General features: G+C 33.0%; 2 protein-coding genes across 2 annotated transcripts; both read right to left on the bottom strand.

Annotated features, from left to right (window-relative positions):
* Positions 1 to 3436: 3436 nt before the first annotated feature.
* Positions 3437 to 6380, bottom strand: LOC107939357 (cytochrome P450 CYP749A22). Its single transcript, XM_016872687.2, has 5 exons — positions 6027 to 6380; positions 5134 to 5357; positions 4768 to 5000; positions 4285 to 4660; positions 3437 to 4128 (listed from the first exon to the last, which is right to left on the bottom strand). Exons 1-5 carry the CDS (start codon positions 6286 to 6288, stop codon positions 3688 to 3690), a joined length of 1536 nt encoding a protein of 511 aa, XP_016728176.1. The 5' UTR covers positions 6289 to 6380; the 3' UTR covers positions 3437 to 3687.
* A 5890-nt stretch (positions 6381 to 12270) lies between these two features.
* LOC107922240 (cytochrome P450 CYP749A22) lies at positions 12271 to 13903 on the bottom strand. The gene is made up of 3 exons (XM_016852164.2): positions 13677 to 13903; positions 13161 to 13539; positions 12271 to 13078 (listed from the first exon to the last, which is right to left on the bottom strand). The coding sequence occupies exons 1-3, from the start codon at positions 13892 to 13894 to the stop codon at positions 12638 to 12640; spliced, it is 1038 nt and encodes a 345-aa protein (XP_016707653.2). The 5' UTR covers positions 13895 to 13903; the 3' UTR covers positions 12271 to 12637.
* Positions 13904 to 15523: the final 1620 nt, after the last annotated feature.

The raw sequence follows: 15523 nt of genomic DNA, 5'->3' as shown, positions 1-15523 counted from the left end.
TACTATGAAAATCATAAATGAAATAATTAATTGTGGGGTTACCATTATCTTGTTTGAAGTGACGAATCTTGTATGTGTTCTTAATAAAAGAAAAATAATTGTCAAAATTTCGATGTCTTAAAGGGTCGTGGAAACACATAAGAACACTTGAATGGAACTAAAAAAGAGGTGTAATTCCAATTTCTTCGGAAATGGTAAGATCTTTGGAGCAAGAAGAAGTCGCTGATCCGTGTTATCTTGACTTGGTTTTGATTTCTCTATTTTTTTAAGAATACGACTTCTACTTTTATCGAATAAAACATGTTGAGGCAAACCTTCTTCATGTAAAACTTGCTTGAATTAGATCGGAGAATCGTACGGTTTTATGAAACCATGTGTATATGACTCGAATATCTAGTTAATCCTATTTCTGATAGGAGTAATTGACAATTTACTTACGATACTTAGTTGACATTCATAAAAAGTATCTAATGAATTATGAATTTAATACATTTTGTTTAGCAGAAAGGTGGATATTCCTTACTTATTATCAGACAACCACTTATACATGAATTTCGTATAAAAATGTAAATGAATTTATTAAATGATTATTTTGTAATTAAATGAATTAACATATTTATTATTTAATTTAATTTAATTTAATTTAATTCGTCTTTAGAACTACTCATAGCCCCAACAATGCCAATGTCAATCGAGTTAAGACTCAGTCGATGACTTAAGATAACTTAATATTTGAATATTTGTAAAAAGAATCATATTTGTACAATTGGACGATTTTAACTTGTTAAAATTATATTTTTGTGAAGCCAATGTATCCTCATCTCCAGTTTATGATCCAATGAGACTAAATTTATCATAAACTTGCAACCTCATTGCTTGCTAGAGTGACTTTAGGATGATAACACTGCAATTCAAATGAAATATGAGCAGAATGGTGAAGTAAAATACATTATCTAACTGTTTACTTGCTGGAATATGCACCATAGGAAGGATGTATTGTTTAATCACATGTTTTACCATTTAAAGAAACTAGCAAATGCATAGATTTCTTTTTGTTTAAAGGAGGGCATAGCTTAGGAATAGTGATAAATGATAAAACTAACATTTTAATCTCATTTTTAATGTGTTTTTGGGTGACTATTTATGCAAATTGGTGAATTTGATGTTCCTAATCCTTTGAATTCATGTTCTTATAATTAGGTGAGCATTTGGAAGCAGAAAGAGCAAAAAAGGAGCAAAAATCGGAGAAAAAAAGCAGATTTCAGGAGCCACACGGGCTGGACTGATAAGCTATAAAAGTAACATATTTTAGTCACATTCTTAATGTGTTTTTGGAAGATTAATTATGAAAATTAGTGAATTTGATGCTCCTAATCCTTTAAATCAATGTTTCTATATTTAGGAGAGTATTTGGGAGTGAAAGGAGTGAAAAACGAGCCAAAATCGGTCAAATAGAGCTATTTTCAGGATCCACATAGGCTAGACACACACCCGTGTGAGCCATGCGGGATGGCAACACGCCCATGTACCAACCCGTGTCGATTTTTCACCCTACTTCCCAAATATGCGGCAAATCCCAATTTTAAGCTTTCTGAGCATTCTAAAATCTATAAATACCAATTAGAAGAAGACATATGGGGGCAATCAGAGAAGATCAAAGAAAACACTCGAAGAATAGCATCGGAATCAACTCGGAAGCAGATCTCCATCAAGATCGAAGATCTCTTTTTAATTTCTTTCGAAGTTTTATTGAGTTTCTTTATGCCTTGTGGTTTATTTGACTTTGAGATTTTTTCATTCAGGATTATGAACTAAATTCCCTAGATACCTAGGGAGAATGAAACCTATGATAAATCATTTTATTTAATGTCTATTTTTACACGATAAATACTTGATTCTTGTTCTCAATTATGTATGCTTATTTCTTGTTTTAATATTTCTGGGATATTAATTCATGTTTAATGTGCTTATTTCAGTGGACCAAAAGGTCCTGTTTAAGAGTAGATCTAGTATAATTGAGTAGAGTTACATGTAATCCTAGAAATATGACGACATAAATCTACCGGATTAGAGTCAAATCTAATAAAGAAATCCATAGATCGAGTTAATGCAACGATAGGGGTTTTAATTAGAAAGTGATTTCAATTAATCAACCTAGAGTCAGTTGTTCTTACTCTCGAAAGAGATGTTAACATAATTTAGGGATTTCTACAGATCAAGACACAAGTGAATAAATCGTTTAATTCAGATTCATAATAAAAGGTGAGTCTAGGTGGATTCTTTCCTGGGTGTTGTCTATCTCATTGGTTAATATTCAATTATTTTCTTGATTCATTCTCTGTTGCGTTCTTAGATAACTTAGTTTAGTAATTTTAGATTAAAACACTATCACTCTAATTTGTCTGCTAAATAATAGAAAAACGGTAATTACTAATACTTTTAGTTCTCGTGGATACGATATTCCCTACTCACCATAGCTATACTATTGTTCGATAGGTGCGCTTGCCTTTGTCGTATTTATAGTTAGTTTAGTGACAATCATTGACACATACCCATGTGCCGGCCCATGTTGATTTCGCACCTTGCATCCTAAACACGCGAAAAAACATAATTTTTAGGTTTTCTGGGAATTCTAAAGTCTATAAATACCAAATAGAAGAAGAGATATGGGAGCCATTAGAGAAGATCAAAGAAAACACTCAATGAACATCATTGGAGCCACTTCCGAAGCAGGTTTCCATCAAGATCGAAGATGTCCTTTTAATTTCTTCTGAAGTTTTTATGAGTTTCTTTGTTTCTTGTGGTTTTTCTGTCTTTGAGATGTTTTTATTCAGAATTATGAATTAATTCCCTAGATACCTAGGGAGGATGAAACCTATGACGAATTCTATTATTTAATTTTTGTTTTACATGATAAATACTTGATTCTTGTTCTCAATTTTGTGTGCTTATTTCTTGTTTTAATATTTCTAGGATATTAATTCATGTTTAATGTGCTTAATTCGTGGAGCAAAAGCCCCTATTTAAGAGTAGATCTATCATAATTGAGTGGAGTTGCATGCAATCCTAGAAATCGGACGACATAAATCTACCGGATTAGAGTCAAATCTAATAGGGGATCCATAAATCGAGTTAATGCGACAATAAAATAAGGGTTTTAATTAGAAAAAGTTTCAATTAATCAATCTAGAGTCAGTTGTTTCTACTTTCGGAAGAGATTTTAGCATAATTTAGGGATTTCTACATATCAAGACACCAAGTGAATAAATTGTTTAAATCAGATTAATAATAATAGGAGTCTAGGTGGATTCTTTCCTGGGTATTGTCTCTCTCATTGGTTATCTTTCGATTATTTTCCTGATTCGTTCTCTGTTGCGTTATTAGTTAAATTAGTTTAGTAATTTTGGATTCAAACTCATCACTCCAAATTGTCAGCTAAATAATAAGAAAACAGTAATTACTAATAATTTTAGTCATCGTGGATACAATATCTCTACTCACTATAGTTATACTATTGTTCAATAGGTACGCTTGCTTTTATCGTAAATATTAATTAGTACGGAAACACACATCAAATAGGGAAGGGGTTGTTAATATTAAAAACCCCAGATATCTTAAATGTTACCTCTTAAAGGTGAATGTTGGAACAAACAGAGTTGAATCCCATGTCCTTAGCTGTTGTGTACATCAATCACTGTTATGCAGTGATTCAAGCATTACTTGAATTCCATGTTGCGGTTGAAGGTCAACAATAGGCATTGGTGAGTGGACATAGGAAGGGGAGAGGGTAAAGGTGTAGCGTTGTAGAATCATGGAGAGCACAATCTTCGTTTCTGTGGTTGCAAAGGACATACCAACACAAGATCGAGGTCCTAATCCAAAGGGAAAAAATGCAGCGGCATTGTAATTGGTAGATTTGGCAATCCCTTTTGCAAATCTCTCTGGTTTAAAAAGATGCACATCATCTCCCCACAGGTGAGAGTCATGGTGAAGTGCAATATTTTGAACCAGAAGATCTATGTTAGAAGGCAAGACTAGTTTTCCCAACTGCACTTCTCTTGCAACTCCTCTTGGTAGGCCATTTGATGGACCATACAATCTTAGAGTTTCGTAAATAATCATAGTGATCTGTTTGCATGACAGGAATATGTCAAGTCAAATTAAATAATATAATGTACTAAATGCATAGTACTTGTTAAATTTGCAATTGCGATAAACATGACCTGACTAAAAAACCTGAGATTGAGATACAAAATATATTGGAATGTTTGACAGTTTACTTACAATTTTGAGTTTAGAAATGCCTTCAGAATCTGGATTTCGATTACCGAATACGTTAATTACCTCTCTTCTAGCTTTCTCCTGCCAATTTCCATGGGTTGCTAAAAGCAAGACTATCCATGCTAGTAAGGAATTAATAGTTCCTTGTCCAGCAAAGTAGAATGTCTTGCACTCATCTACCAAGTCTTCCATTGATAGACTGTTATTATCTTTCGAATGATAGGAATTTACAAGTAATCCTAGAAAATCATTACCAAAACTATCAGCTTCTCCTTTCTTAACTCTGTCTTCTCTTTTCTTAACAATCTTCATCACACAATCTTGTATTCCTTTTGCAAGTTTTTCTGACCTTAGCATATCAGCAGGTTTCCATAACTTGCTGTAAAAAGCAAACCAATGTCAACCATATATAAGGAGAAAACTGAATCCATATGGATAAACATCCTAAAATTTGCATTCAAAAACTAGTAAAATCTTGGAACATACTTGATGAGAGGAATCCTAGTCTTGAAATTATTTCGACTCATAATTACAGACAACTCTTTCAACATGGAAAGGATCTTCTCCCCTTCCAAGTAATTGCTACCAAAAGCTGTTCTGGATATCACTTCTGAAGTCAATAATCTAAATTCTTGAAACACTTCAATCTCTTTGCCTTCTTGGCCTTTCCATTTCTCTAGCATTGTTTCAGCACTCGCAATTACTGCTGGTATCATGTTCTACCCAAACAATCCTCCAAAATATGTAAGCAACGATATACGATTTCGCCAACAATTATAATCCTTAAATTTGCAGTCCAAGTATAGTTCATTTAAATTAATTATAATCGATACATATATTTTGAAGACTTACCTTTAAGCTTTCCCCATGGAAAACATGATTGGCAAGCTTCCGACGCTTCAACCATTTTTCACCCTGAATCAACACAAGCCCGTTCCCCAGTAGGTTGCTAAAATAAATCGAAGGCTTCTTTTTTGGAAATATATTTTCATTATTTTTCAGAACCTCTCTGACTAGTTCAGGTTCTGAAATCACTAGTACAGCTCGAATACCATTCCAATAAATATAATTCCTCCCTAATCAAACAAAAAAGGGTACATCTTTTCTTAGAACTGGTGGGTAAGAATAAAAATAAACTTATAAAAATTAACCAACGCTTCTAAGCTTATAACGATGCCACTTTTTTCAAGATTCTTTTCTTCTCATTTATATTTTGATGTGTTAAAAATGTTACAAATAAATAAATCTCAAGAATATAATAAAACCCAATAATTATCTATATTTTACATTAATGAAAATAATACACTAAACATCAAGTGGAGTATAGGAAAAGTATCATATTCTATAAAAACGTCTGCAATGTTCTTGATAAAACAACCTTTGAATATTTGAAGATGACGGAGAATGGAGAAACTTTTTGTTTGTGGGTTTTTAGCGTGTCTTAGTATTTCATAACATAAAAATAAATTTCCTCTCATACCTATACGAAATCTAATGTCTACTTATAAAAATATAACTATTTAACAGATGTTTATTTAAATAGTCTCATTCATTAAAAATGAATACAATTGTCCATTATTTATTACTAGAATAATTTTAATTTTTTTTTATTAATAATCAAGTAGCGTAACTTCTTGCATCACTAGACAACTTTTATTAGTAACCCAAGTCAACTTTTAATTACTTACAAATTTTCATTTACTACTATATTGGACATTATAGTGAAAAACATGCATGGATCTTACCATATTTGTTGATCCAGGTGTAAATATGTGGCTGCACTCTAGGAAATATATCATGCCTCAAGGCCATAGGTTTGCTTAATGCTTCTTGTCTCATCTTGGTAGCTTCTTCATTGTTTCCATGGATGAATTTGTAAGGAGGTCCTTTGATTCCCTGTGAATTCATCATATGCTGTATACGGAGAGGTACCCACAAGTAATTATAAAGGAACTTTATTAAAGCTGCGAGGAAGAAACAACATGGGACAAGAATTACAAGCTCCATCAAGCCACTCTTTTTTCTTGTCTTAATCCTGAACTCAGATGTTCCTTGTAGTCTCAATAACAGATGACTCTCTGAGTTGTAAATAATAGTTGATATCACTATCGTTATTTGTAATTTAAGGGGTTTTTTAATAATCGATAGTTATCATCATAATAATCAACTCCGTCGTATTAGTCTTGTCTCAATCATTAAAAAATAAAAGACAAATAAAAACGTGTCAGCAATGAGTATTCAATTCCTGGATATGGGTTAGTGTCCCTTTTTCCTTTTGGATCCTTCGAACAACATAAAGATTAATTGGAAGTACATGTCAGACATATTATTATAAGTTAAAACATCATTGTCTATTACGCCTTATGAGTAGATTTATTCACATGCCGAGTAGGACGCCTGGCTTGGATTAGACTAGAGCCAGAGAGTTTATATTATACTTTGGATTTTAATTTGATCAATTTTAGTTTTTATTTATTTTGAATTTTAAAATTTTAGTTTGTTTTCAATGATAACAGTTAAATTTATTTGGTTAAATTATTATGTCATTACTTTTCTATTATGCATAAAGTTATAGATTTAGTCCATGTTCATCAATTGAATATTTTTTAAATTTTAAAATTTTAGTCTTAATGCAAATGACGGTCGTTAAATCTATGAATTAGTTTTTTTATGAGTAAAATGTGAAGATAATAAACAAACATATCATTGCACATGTGATACTATGTTTGATACACATCAATTTTTAAAAATAAATCATTTGGTTATGACTAAAATTTTTAAATTTAAAAGTACAGGGACTGAAAATAATCAAATTAAAGTATAAGTACTAAATCCATAACTTATGCAAAGTACATGGTCTAATAAGAAATTTTGACATTTTAATATTAGTTTTCATTCATCTCACCCAAATTCAATTTAAAAAATAAAAATAATATAAATTTAATGATAATATTAATATAAAAATATATATTTGTCAACATTTGATTAATAGATTAGTGATGAAACAAATTGTTGGAGCAGATCAAATTCAGCTCTAAGCTTAATTATTATTTTTTTGGAACAGCAGATACATAGGAGTATTAAAATAATCATATAGAGATTAATTGATTATTGGTTTATCTTATTGATTATTGATTATTATTATTGATTATTGATTATTGATTAAATGACTTACATGTTATAGAATTTCTCTAGGGGTGCTTTTGTAATTGGCTCCAACTCCGCTACTTCCAGTGTCAACTTTGGTCAGGCAACCAAGTGTTGTTCCAATAGGGTCGGAAGCGTGTAAATTATTGTACTAAAAAATCACACAAAGTTCAATTCCCAGGGAAGAGAGGTGGATCACAAGGATCTCTTAAATACCAAGTCTTTCCTTAGTCAGAATATCCCTTTCTATAGTAATTTAATAGCACAATTAAATACTACTATTATACCCTCAAATATTGAAAGAAAAATAGGACAAGAAAGAACACAAGATTTTTAACGAGGTTCGGTAAATTATACCTACGTCCTCGGGCACTAACACCAGATGATAACTTTACTATCTCCAAAATATTACAAATAAATAGAATTCCTTAAGAATTCTCAAATAGGAGAAGAGAGAAAACTAAGAGAGAAAGATTGGTTGGGATGGTTGAAATGAGAAATGGTTAGGCCTATTTATAGTTGAGGTTTAGGGACTAACTTGCAAATGGCCTAAAAAATTAGGGACCAAAATTGCAATTATCCCTTTCAACTTTAAACAACTTGCCAACTATTTTTTTTCTTTCGGTGCCAATTGCACCTCCCACCATTTTTGACTTTTCAACACTTACCTTATTTGACTTTTCAACACCAAGAAGGTACGGAGGCGCCGGATGAGCCGCCGGATATTGATGATCCGATGGTTGATGGGAATGGTTTGCAAATGAAGGAACCAATGATGCCTAGAACATCCTTTATAAGGACACGTTTTTGGGTTCTTCATTACATCATTCTAGTGTTTCACAAGATGATGATTTTGAGTTCCATGAGGGGTATATCACAACGACTAATGTTGATGGAATACATTCTCTTAGTTTTCCAAATCAGGTTCACAAATTTATTGAGAAGCGTATGGTGTGGGTACTGTCAACATCAAACTTTTGGGCCAACGCATAACTTTTAATGCTTTGTCTAACAAAGTGTATGTGCTCTGAAAGCTGAATAAATCCATTCAATTAATGGATTTGAAGAAAGATTTTTACTTGATCAAGTTTCAGGATGACGATGATTACTCAAAGGTGCTAATGGATGGGCCATGGGTTATATAATGGCATTACCTAGCAGTTTGGCCAAGGTTGCCGCTCTTCTCGACATCTCCATAAGCTAAAGTTTTATCAATTACACAAAGTAATAACATGTAAGCAACATCATGAATAAACGGAATCAATAACAAAAAGCATGGCAAAGAAGAAACACCCCCTTAGTTGTAGCATTAACACACTCCCCCTCCATAAGGTGTTTCAACATAGGGTGCAATGTATGCTAACTCATCAAAAGCTCTGTAGGTGGGAGTTATAACTCATGGAGCAACAAGGATTTTTACCACAAGATCTTCAGATAGCATAAATATTTTCATCTTGATTTTGAAAAGTTGTTGCATCAATTTCCACTTCACGTTTCACACATGCATCAATCAATTGTCGATCTTTTCTCACCCATACATGTTTCTAGTTGTATCTTGATTGAGTTGCAACTTGTCTTCAAACATTTCTCATATTAGGTCATTCAGCATCTTATAAAAATGTGGTTTGATATAAACAACCATACTACAATAATGATAGATAACCCTTCTCTTGTTATGTTCATCAAATCCATGAGATGACCTTTCATTCTCCCTCATATAGATTTTTACCCTTGACCTTGAGCAGTGCTAGGAGCAATGGGCATTGGTTCTACCACTGCTTACTTCCACCATTAATCTCTCAACATGTTAAATTATTTAGGTCTAATATGACCAAGAGCTCCACAAGAATGAAAAATAACTTGATGGTTAGAGGTTTCAACAAGGATCAAAACATACTTCTTGGAACATTCATCTTGATCATTATTATTGGTATGTAACACCCCTCTCCTAGTCCGGTTGTCGAGCCCGAGCTACAGGATTCTACAACAGCTAACGGAATAGATCACATACATTTCTAACTTTAACATTCAATGAAACAACAAAACAATTTATAATTCATGTATAATATGATCTACAAACAATTCTAAGTCTCAATCGAGTTTACGAAAGCTCTTAAACCAACCCGGAAACAAATAAAGACTTAATTACAAACTTTTAAACATCAAGGAAAAATTTTCAATACAGGGTTACATAGTTGTGTGCTTAGGCCGTGTTGCAATCGGTGACCGTACGAAATTGGAGTCACATGGTCGTGTGTCATGGTCATGTAACTCAATGAAACCATGTGGACCTAAATGTAAAAACTTACAAACAATCGCACGGCCGTGTGGTTGGGCTGTGTGAGAGACTGTGACCGTGTGGAAATTCTAATGACCAAATCTACAGTATCACATGGACGTGTGGTCACCCCGTGTAACAAACTGGAACCGTGTAACCTAAAACCTTCCAATTAAAAACAAAGCATATGACTATGTCACTTACCTGTGTGTAACACGGAATAAATTACATACATTTCTAACTTTAACAGTCAATGAAACAACAAAACAATTTATAGTTCATGTATAATATGATTTACAAACAATTCTGAGTCTTAATCGAACTTACGAAAGCTCTTAAATTAACCCGGAAACAAATAAGTACTTAATTACAAACTTTTAAACATAAAGGAAAACTTTGCAATACAAGGTTACACGATTGTGTGCATAGGTCGTTGATAAGTGCTTAAAGTAACATCTTTTAATCACGACAGAGAACAAATCACGAATTTAAAAAATCAGGAATTAATTAATTACTAGTACTTTTGCTTCTCGTGGGAACAATATCTTTGCTCACCATACTATACTATAAATTGATAAGTGCACTTGTCTTTGTCGTATTTTTAGTTGGTTTACAACTGTATCAGTCATGTTATAATCGGTGACTGTGCAAAATTGGAGTCACATGGACGTATATCCAGGCCGTGTAGCTCACTAAAACTGTGTGGACCTAAATGCAAAAACTTACAAACAATCATATAGTCGTGTGGCTGGGCCGTCTGAGAGACTGAGACTATGTGGAAATTCTAATGACCAAATCTATAATACCATACGGGCATGTAGTCACCCCGTGTAACACACTGGAATTGTGTAACCCCAAACCTCCTAATAAATAACAAAGCATATGACCATGTCTTTTACCCGCGTGTCAGCCCATGTATACAAAAAAAATGTACATTTTTCAACAAACTATCAAAATCAATTCATCACCTAAGTCATGGATAATAACTATCCACCTGATAACCCATCCAAAATGTAAAATTTCATGCCAAAATAAATCACAAACCATGATCCCTAGAATCTAATTGATATGCCTCAATGTCACCATCACATAACATGCATCAATTCAAGTAATTAATCCTATCTCATGTCAATTAAACTATAATCACATATATTCATTATATGAAATCCAAACACCAAATTATCATCACACATAAATGACTTTATCACCAAAACATCACATTCAAATGTTACCATTCAAGCCATAAGTTAGCATATCAACTTGCTAACAAACATATATACAATTACACATCACCATTTAACACTCAACTTCAACAAAACATATATTTACAAATCAATTCCTATTACATGCCACATAACCGAGTTGAAAAATTTAAAATTCTACCAAAGTAGAGGCTGGATAGTGTGATCTTCGAGATGATCTGATCACCTAGTTGTGCAAAATGTTAACTACAGGAAACAGAAAACAAAACAGAGTAAGCTTTAAATAAGCTTAGTAAGTTAATAGGTTTAAAACAATGTAAGTTACCTTAATTCTCACAATTACATAACAAAACAATTGACAAAACGATTTATCATGTTCATATCAACGGTGAGTTTATCACATTTAAGTCATATCATTCCGTATTATAGAAATTGATCCAAATCAATATCATGTCAACTAACCATTAAACATAAGCAAACTTTACACCATTCTTCTATGCTTTATCACATTATATTTATTACTATTCAACCAACATCACATTTATAAAAAACTGTTAGCTCGATGAACTCTAATGAACATAGACGAATACATGGGTAACCACCCAAAAAACACCTGATTGTTCAAATGAGTCATACCATCCATGAACACACCTAGGCACTAAGTGCCAAGCTTGTAGGCTATATATCCCTCCAAAAGCACACTTAGGCACTGAGTGTCAAGTCCGTAGGCTACACATCCTCCCACCAAAACACACCTGAATCACTGTAAATATAACTCAATAATTCGTAATAAATGCTAAATTTTGGTACAATCAGTGTAACCAATATGTCATTATCACATCACATATCAAACCCGTACAGCGTGAGAAATAACCCTATTGGCATACCAATTGTATTCTATCCTATGTTCATTCGGGCTTAGTACACATTTCCAAACATCATTTTACAATTCAATCATTTCTCACCTTTGGTACCAATTTGTAAACATTTTCAAATACATTCAACTATCACAAAAATAAATTTGTAAACCGTGTACTAGCACACGTCCACAAGTCATTGCCCAACTGATTTTGTGGAAAAGATTTTCAACACCAAAAATGACAAGTTATGTTGCTTGTTGCAATGCTAGCTGTGAAGGACACTACCATTGGCACTTTGACAACTACTTCAAAAAAGTCTACCTTAACGATAAGACATTTATCAAGGTTGAACAAACCTTCCATATTTAGAGTACAAACTCACATTCTCAAAGTAACATTTAATTCATCTTGATTTATCAAAATCTCATCAAATCAATTATTATTAATATAAGGATATAAAAGATCATAAAGTTAGTCCACATCTTCTTGGATTGCATATCTTAGTATATAAGGTAAGTAAGCTACATAAGAATCCTTGAAAAGTAAATTTACTTGATTCAATCTCTTCTTTAAAAATAAACATGAGATTAACTAAACAATATTCTCAAAAAGATGCAAGCAAATAATCAAAATAATTTGGTCAAAAATGTCAACAGATAAGGCAAATTTTGTGGTTTGCGTAGTGCCAAGCGTAGTAATCACATCCTGAGTTGCTAATCTGAAAACTTGCCTCAACACATTCTTTTTTATTGATTGCATGTTTTACCATCTGGAAAATTGGTAGCTACTTGCATTTCATTATATATAAAAGAGAGCATAGCTTAGGAATAGAGAAAGGAGTAGTAAAAGCTATTCCATGTTGTGGTACTTCAAAAATTATTATGTAGGGGTTCAATTATTACTTGAATTCCATGTTGTGGTCGAACAGTGAGAATAAGTATCGGAGAGTGGACATAGGCAGGGGAGAGGGTAATGGTGTAACGTTGTAGAATCATGGAGAGAGCAATCTTGGTTTCTATTGTTGCAAATGTCATACCAACACAAGATCGAGGACCCAATCCGAAGGGCAAAAATGCAGCCGCGGTGTAATTGGTAGCTTTGGCAATCCCGTCGGCAAATCTCTCTGGTTTAAAAAGATGCACATCATCCCCCCACAAGTGAGGGTCACGGTGAAGTCCAATATTTAGAGGCAGAATATCTAACTTAGCAGGCAAGAATAACTTTCCCAACTGTACTTCTCTTGCAACTGTTCTTGCCAGGCCATTTGACGGACCATACAATCTTAGAGTTTCATTGATGACCATAGCCATCTGTTTGCAAAATAGAAAATATGTGTTAGATTACATCATGTTGTGATGGCTATTTAAAATCTTGGTTAGATAGTTTGCTTACTGCTTTAAGTTTGGTGATACCTTCGAGATGAGGATTTTGGTTACCAAATATGTCAATCACTTCCCTTCTTGTTTTTTCTTGCCAATCTCCATGGATTGCCAAATGCAAGACTATCCATGCAAGTAGGGAATTAACAGTTTCTTGTCCGGCAATGTAGAATGTTTTGCATTCGTCTACCAAGTCTTCCAATGAAAGCCTATTTTTCTCATCCAAATCATGATAGGCATTTACAAGTAATCCAAAAAAATCATTGCCGAAGCCATCAGCTTCTCCATTCACAACTTGGTCTTCTCTTTTCTTAACAATCTTCATCACACAATCTTGTATTCCTTTTGCAAGTTTTTCAGACTCTAGCAAATCAGCAGATTTCCATAGCTTGCTGGAAAAGCAAACTATGGTAAGCTATATATAATGAGAAAACCAAATCTATGGGGAATGAAAGTCTAAAATTTGCATTCAAAAGCTAGTTGATATAAAGGAAAAACTTGGGATTAACTAAGGTTATAGGGAACATACTTGATGAAAGGAATTGTAGTCTTGGACATATTTCGACTAACAAGTATTTTCAACTTGTACAACAGGGCAAAAATATTCTCCCCCTCCAAGTAACTGCTACCAAATGCTGTTTTGGAAATCACTTCTGAAGTCAATAATCTAAATTCTTGAAACACTTCAATCTCCTGGCCTTCTTGGCCCTTCCACTTCTCTAGCATTGTTTCAACGCTAGCAATCATTGCTGGAGTCATGTTCTGTCCAAAGAATCCTCCAATATGTAAGTAGTAGCGACACGCAATTTAAGGTTGGAAAACACTTTTTAACACAAAACCATGCATGATTCAAATTAGATTTTATTCCAAACTAGAAAGCCAAAAAAAATTTATTTTGTTTTTTTTTTTAAGAATAATGCTTTCAGTGAAATTACTTTTTTTAATTTATATCTAACATTTTATGTGGTAAACATAATCAAACTTTTGAAAAATATTTTTTCACGATACTTATCAACTTCGATGAGAAACTCATCCTTAGCAAACAATACAAAATTTTACTAAAATATTGTAGTGTATGTATAATTCTCGTAAATTAATTACACCAAGTTTATATATTTGGAGGATTTACCTTTAGGCTTTCCCCATGGAAAGTGTGATTTGCTAGCTTTCGATACTTTGCCCATTTTTCCCCCTCAGTGAACGCAAGCCCATTCCCCATGAGCTTCCTACTAATTGCTGGAAGCTTCACTTTTTGAAAAATATTTTCACTATTTTTCAAAACCTCTTTAACTAGTTCAGGCTCAGAAATCACCAATTCAGCTCGAGCACCGTCCCAATAAACAAAATTCTTCCCTAATCACATAAAAAGAAAAAGGATCATTAATCTTTCTTAGAACTACGAGTTATAAATCATAGTGAAAAAAAACAGCATGGATCTTACCATATCTGTTGATCCAGCTGTAAATATGTGGCTGTAGTCTGGGAAATAAATCATCTGTCCAGGCCACAGTGTTGACACCATTTTTGGATGAAAACGGGGTCGACTTGGATTTTGAAAATGAAACGAAAACGGGAGTCGCCACCAATCCTTTTTTGACGAGGTGTGATCGGGTCACCTCAAAAAGTGGTTGTTTTTAATAAATGATTTAATTTTATTAAAACAACAATTTTGGTCTACGAAATTCAAAAAAATGAGTTCGGGAGTCGGTTACGCACGAGGAAGGATTAGCACCCTCGATACGCCCAAAATTGGTACCTAGTTGATTAATTAGTGTCTTAATGTCGAAAATTGAAAATTTGAAGAGTTTTTAAAAGTACGATCCTTAAAAGAAACTCTGATAACGTGAATTGAAATATAAGATTCTCTTGTTCCGAAGGAATATCACATCCAGCACGTTAGGACACGATACTCTAAACCATCGAAACCAAGGTCACCTTATAGTTTAATGAAACCATACTTTGAAGCTTTAAGAGGATATTTGGCTATTTAGTCGAACGAGAAATCGAAACCCAGCACGTTAGGGCACGTTTTCTCGATTTTCCAAACGCGAAATATTGCCTTATTTAGAAAAATACAAGTGAAATTCCGGAGATATTCGATTATTTTGGACAAACGGGAGATTGCAACCCAGCACGATAGGGCACTATTCCGCGAATTGCCAAATATTGAGTCTCGTCTTCATGATAAATAAAATATAATAAGTATAATAAACTATATTTAAAATTATTATAAAATATGTATGTAAAAAGAAATAGTACAAAAAAAATGATTATTAGTAAAACAAAAATAATATAACAAGTAATGTGATACATATAATGACGATTTATACATAAAATAATTCGTTTTATTTTAAATATATATATATATGAAGCATA

The sequence above is a fragment of the Gossypium hirsutum genome, chromosome A02 (genome assembly GCF_007990345.1).
Source record: "Gossypium hirsutum isolate 1008001.06 chromosome A02, Gossypium_hirsutum_v2.1, whole genome shotgun sequence".
NCBI lineage: Eukaryota > Viridiplantae > Streptophyta > Magnoliopsida > Malvales > Malvaceae > Gossypium > Gossypium hirsutum.
Note: the sequence above shows the minus strand (reverse complement) of the source record. Positions and strands in the feature narration are given on the sequence as shown.

Coding starts and splice junctions, on each gene's coding strand:
- LOC107922240 (XM_016852164.2), bottom strand. CDS start 13,894: ATGATTGCTAGCGTTGAAACAATGCTAGAGAAGTGGAAGGGCCAAGAA. Junction 13,540..13,676: donor ACTACAATTCCTTTCATCAA/GTATGTTCCCTA, acceptor TTGCTTTTCCAG/CAAGCTATGGAAATCTGCTG. Junction 13,079..13,160: donor GTATCACCAAACTTAAAGCA/GTAAGCAAACTA, acceptor TTTTGCAAACAG/ATGGCTATGGTCATCAATGA.
- LOC107939357 (XM_016872687.2), bottom strand. CDS start 6,288: ATGGAGCTTGTAATTCTTGTCCCATGTTGTTTCTTCCTCGCAGCTTTA. Junction 4,661..4,767: donor ACTAGGATTCCTCTCATCAA/GTATGTTCCAAG, acceptor TGCTTTTTACAG/CAAGTTATGGAAACCTGCTG. Junction 4,129..4,284: donor GCATTTCTAAACTCAAAATT/GTAAGTAAACTG, acceptor TCATGCAAACAG/ATCACTATGATTATTTACGA.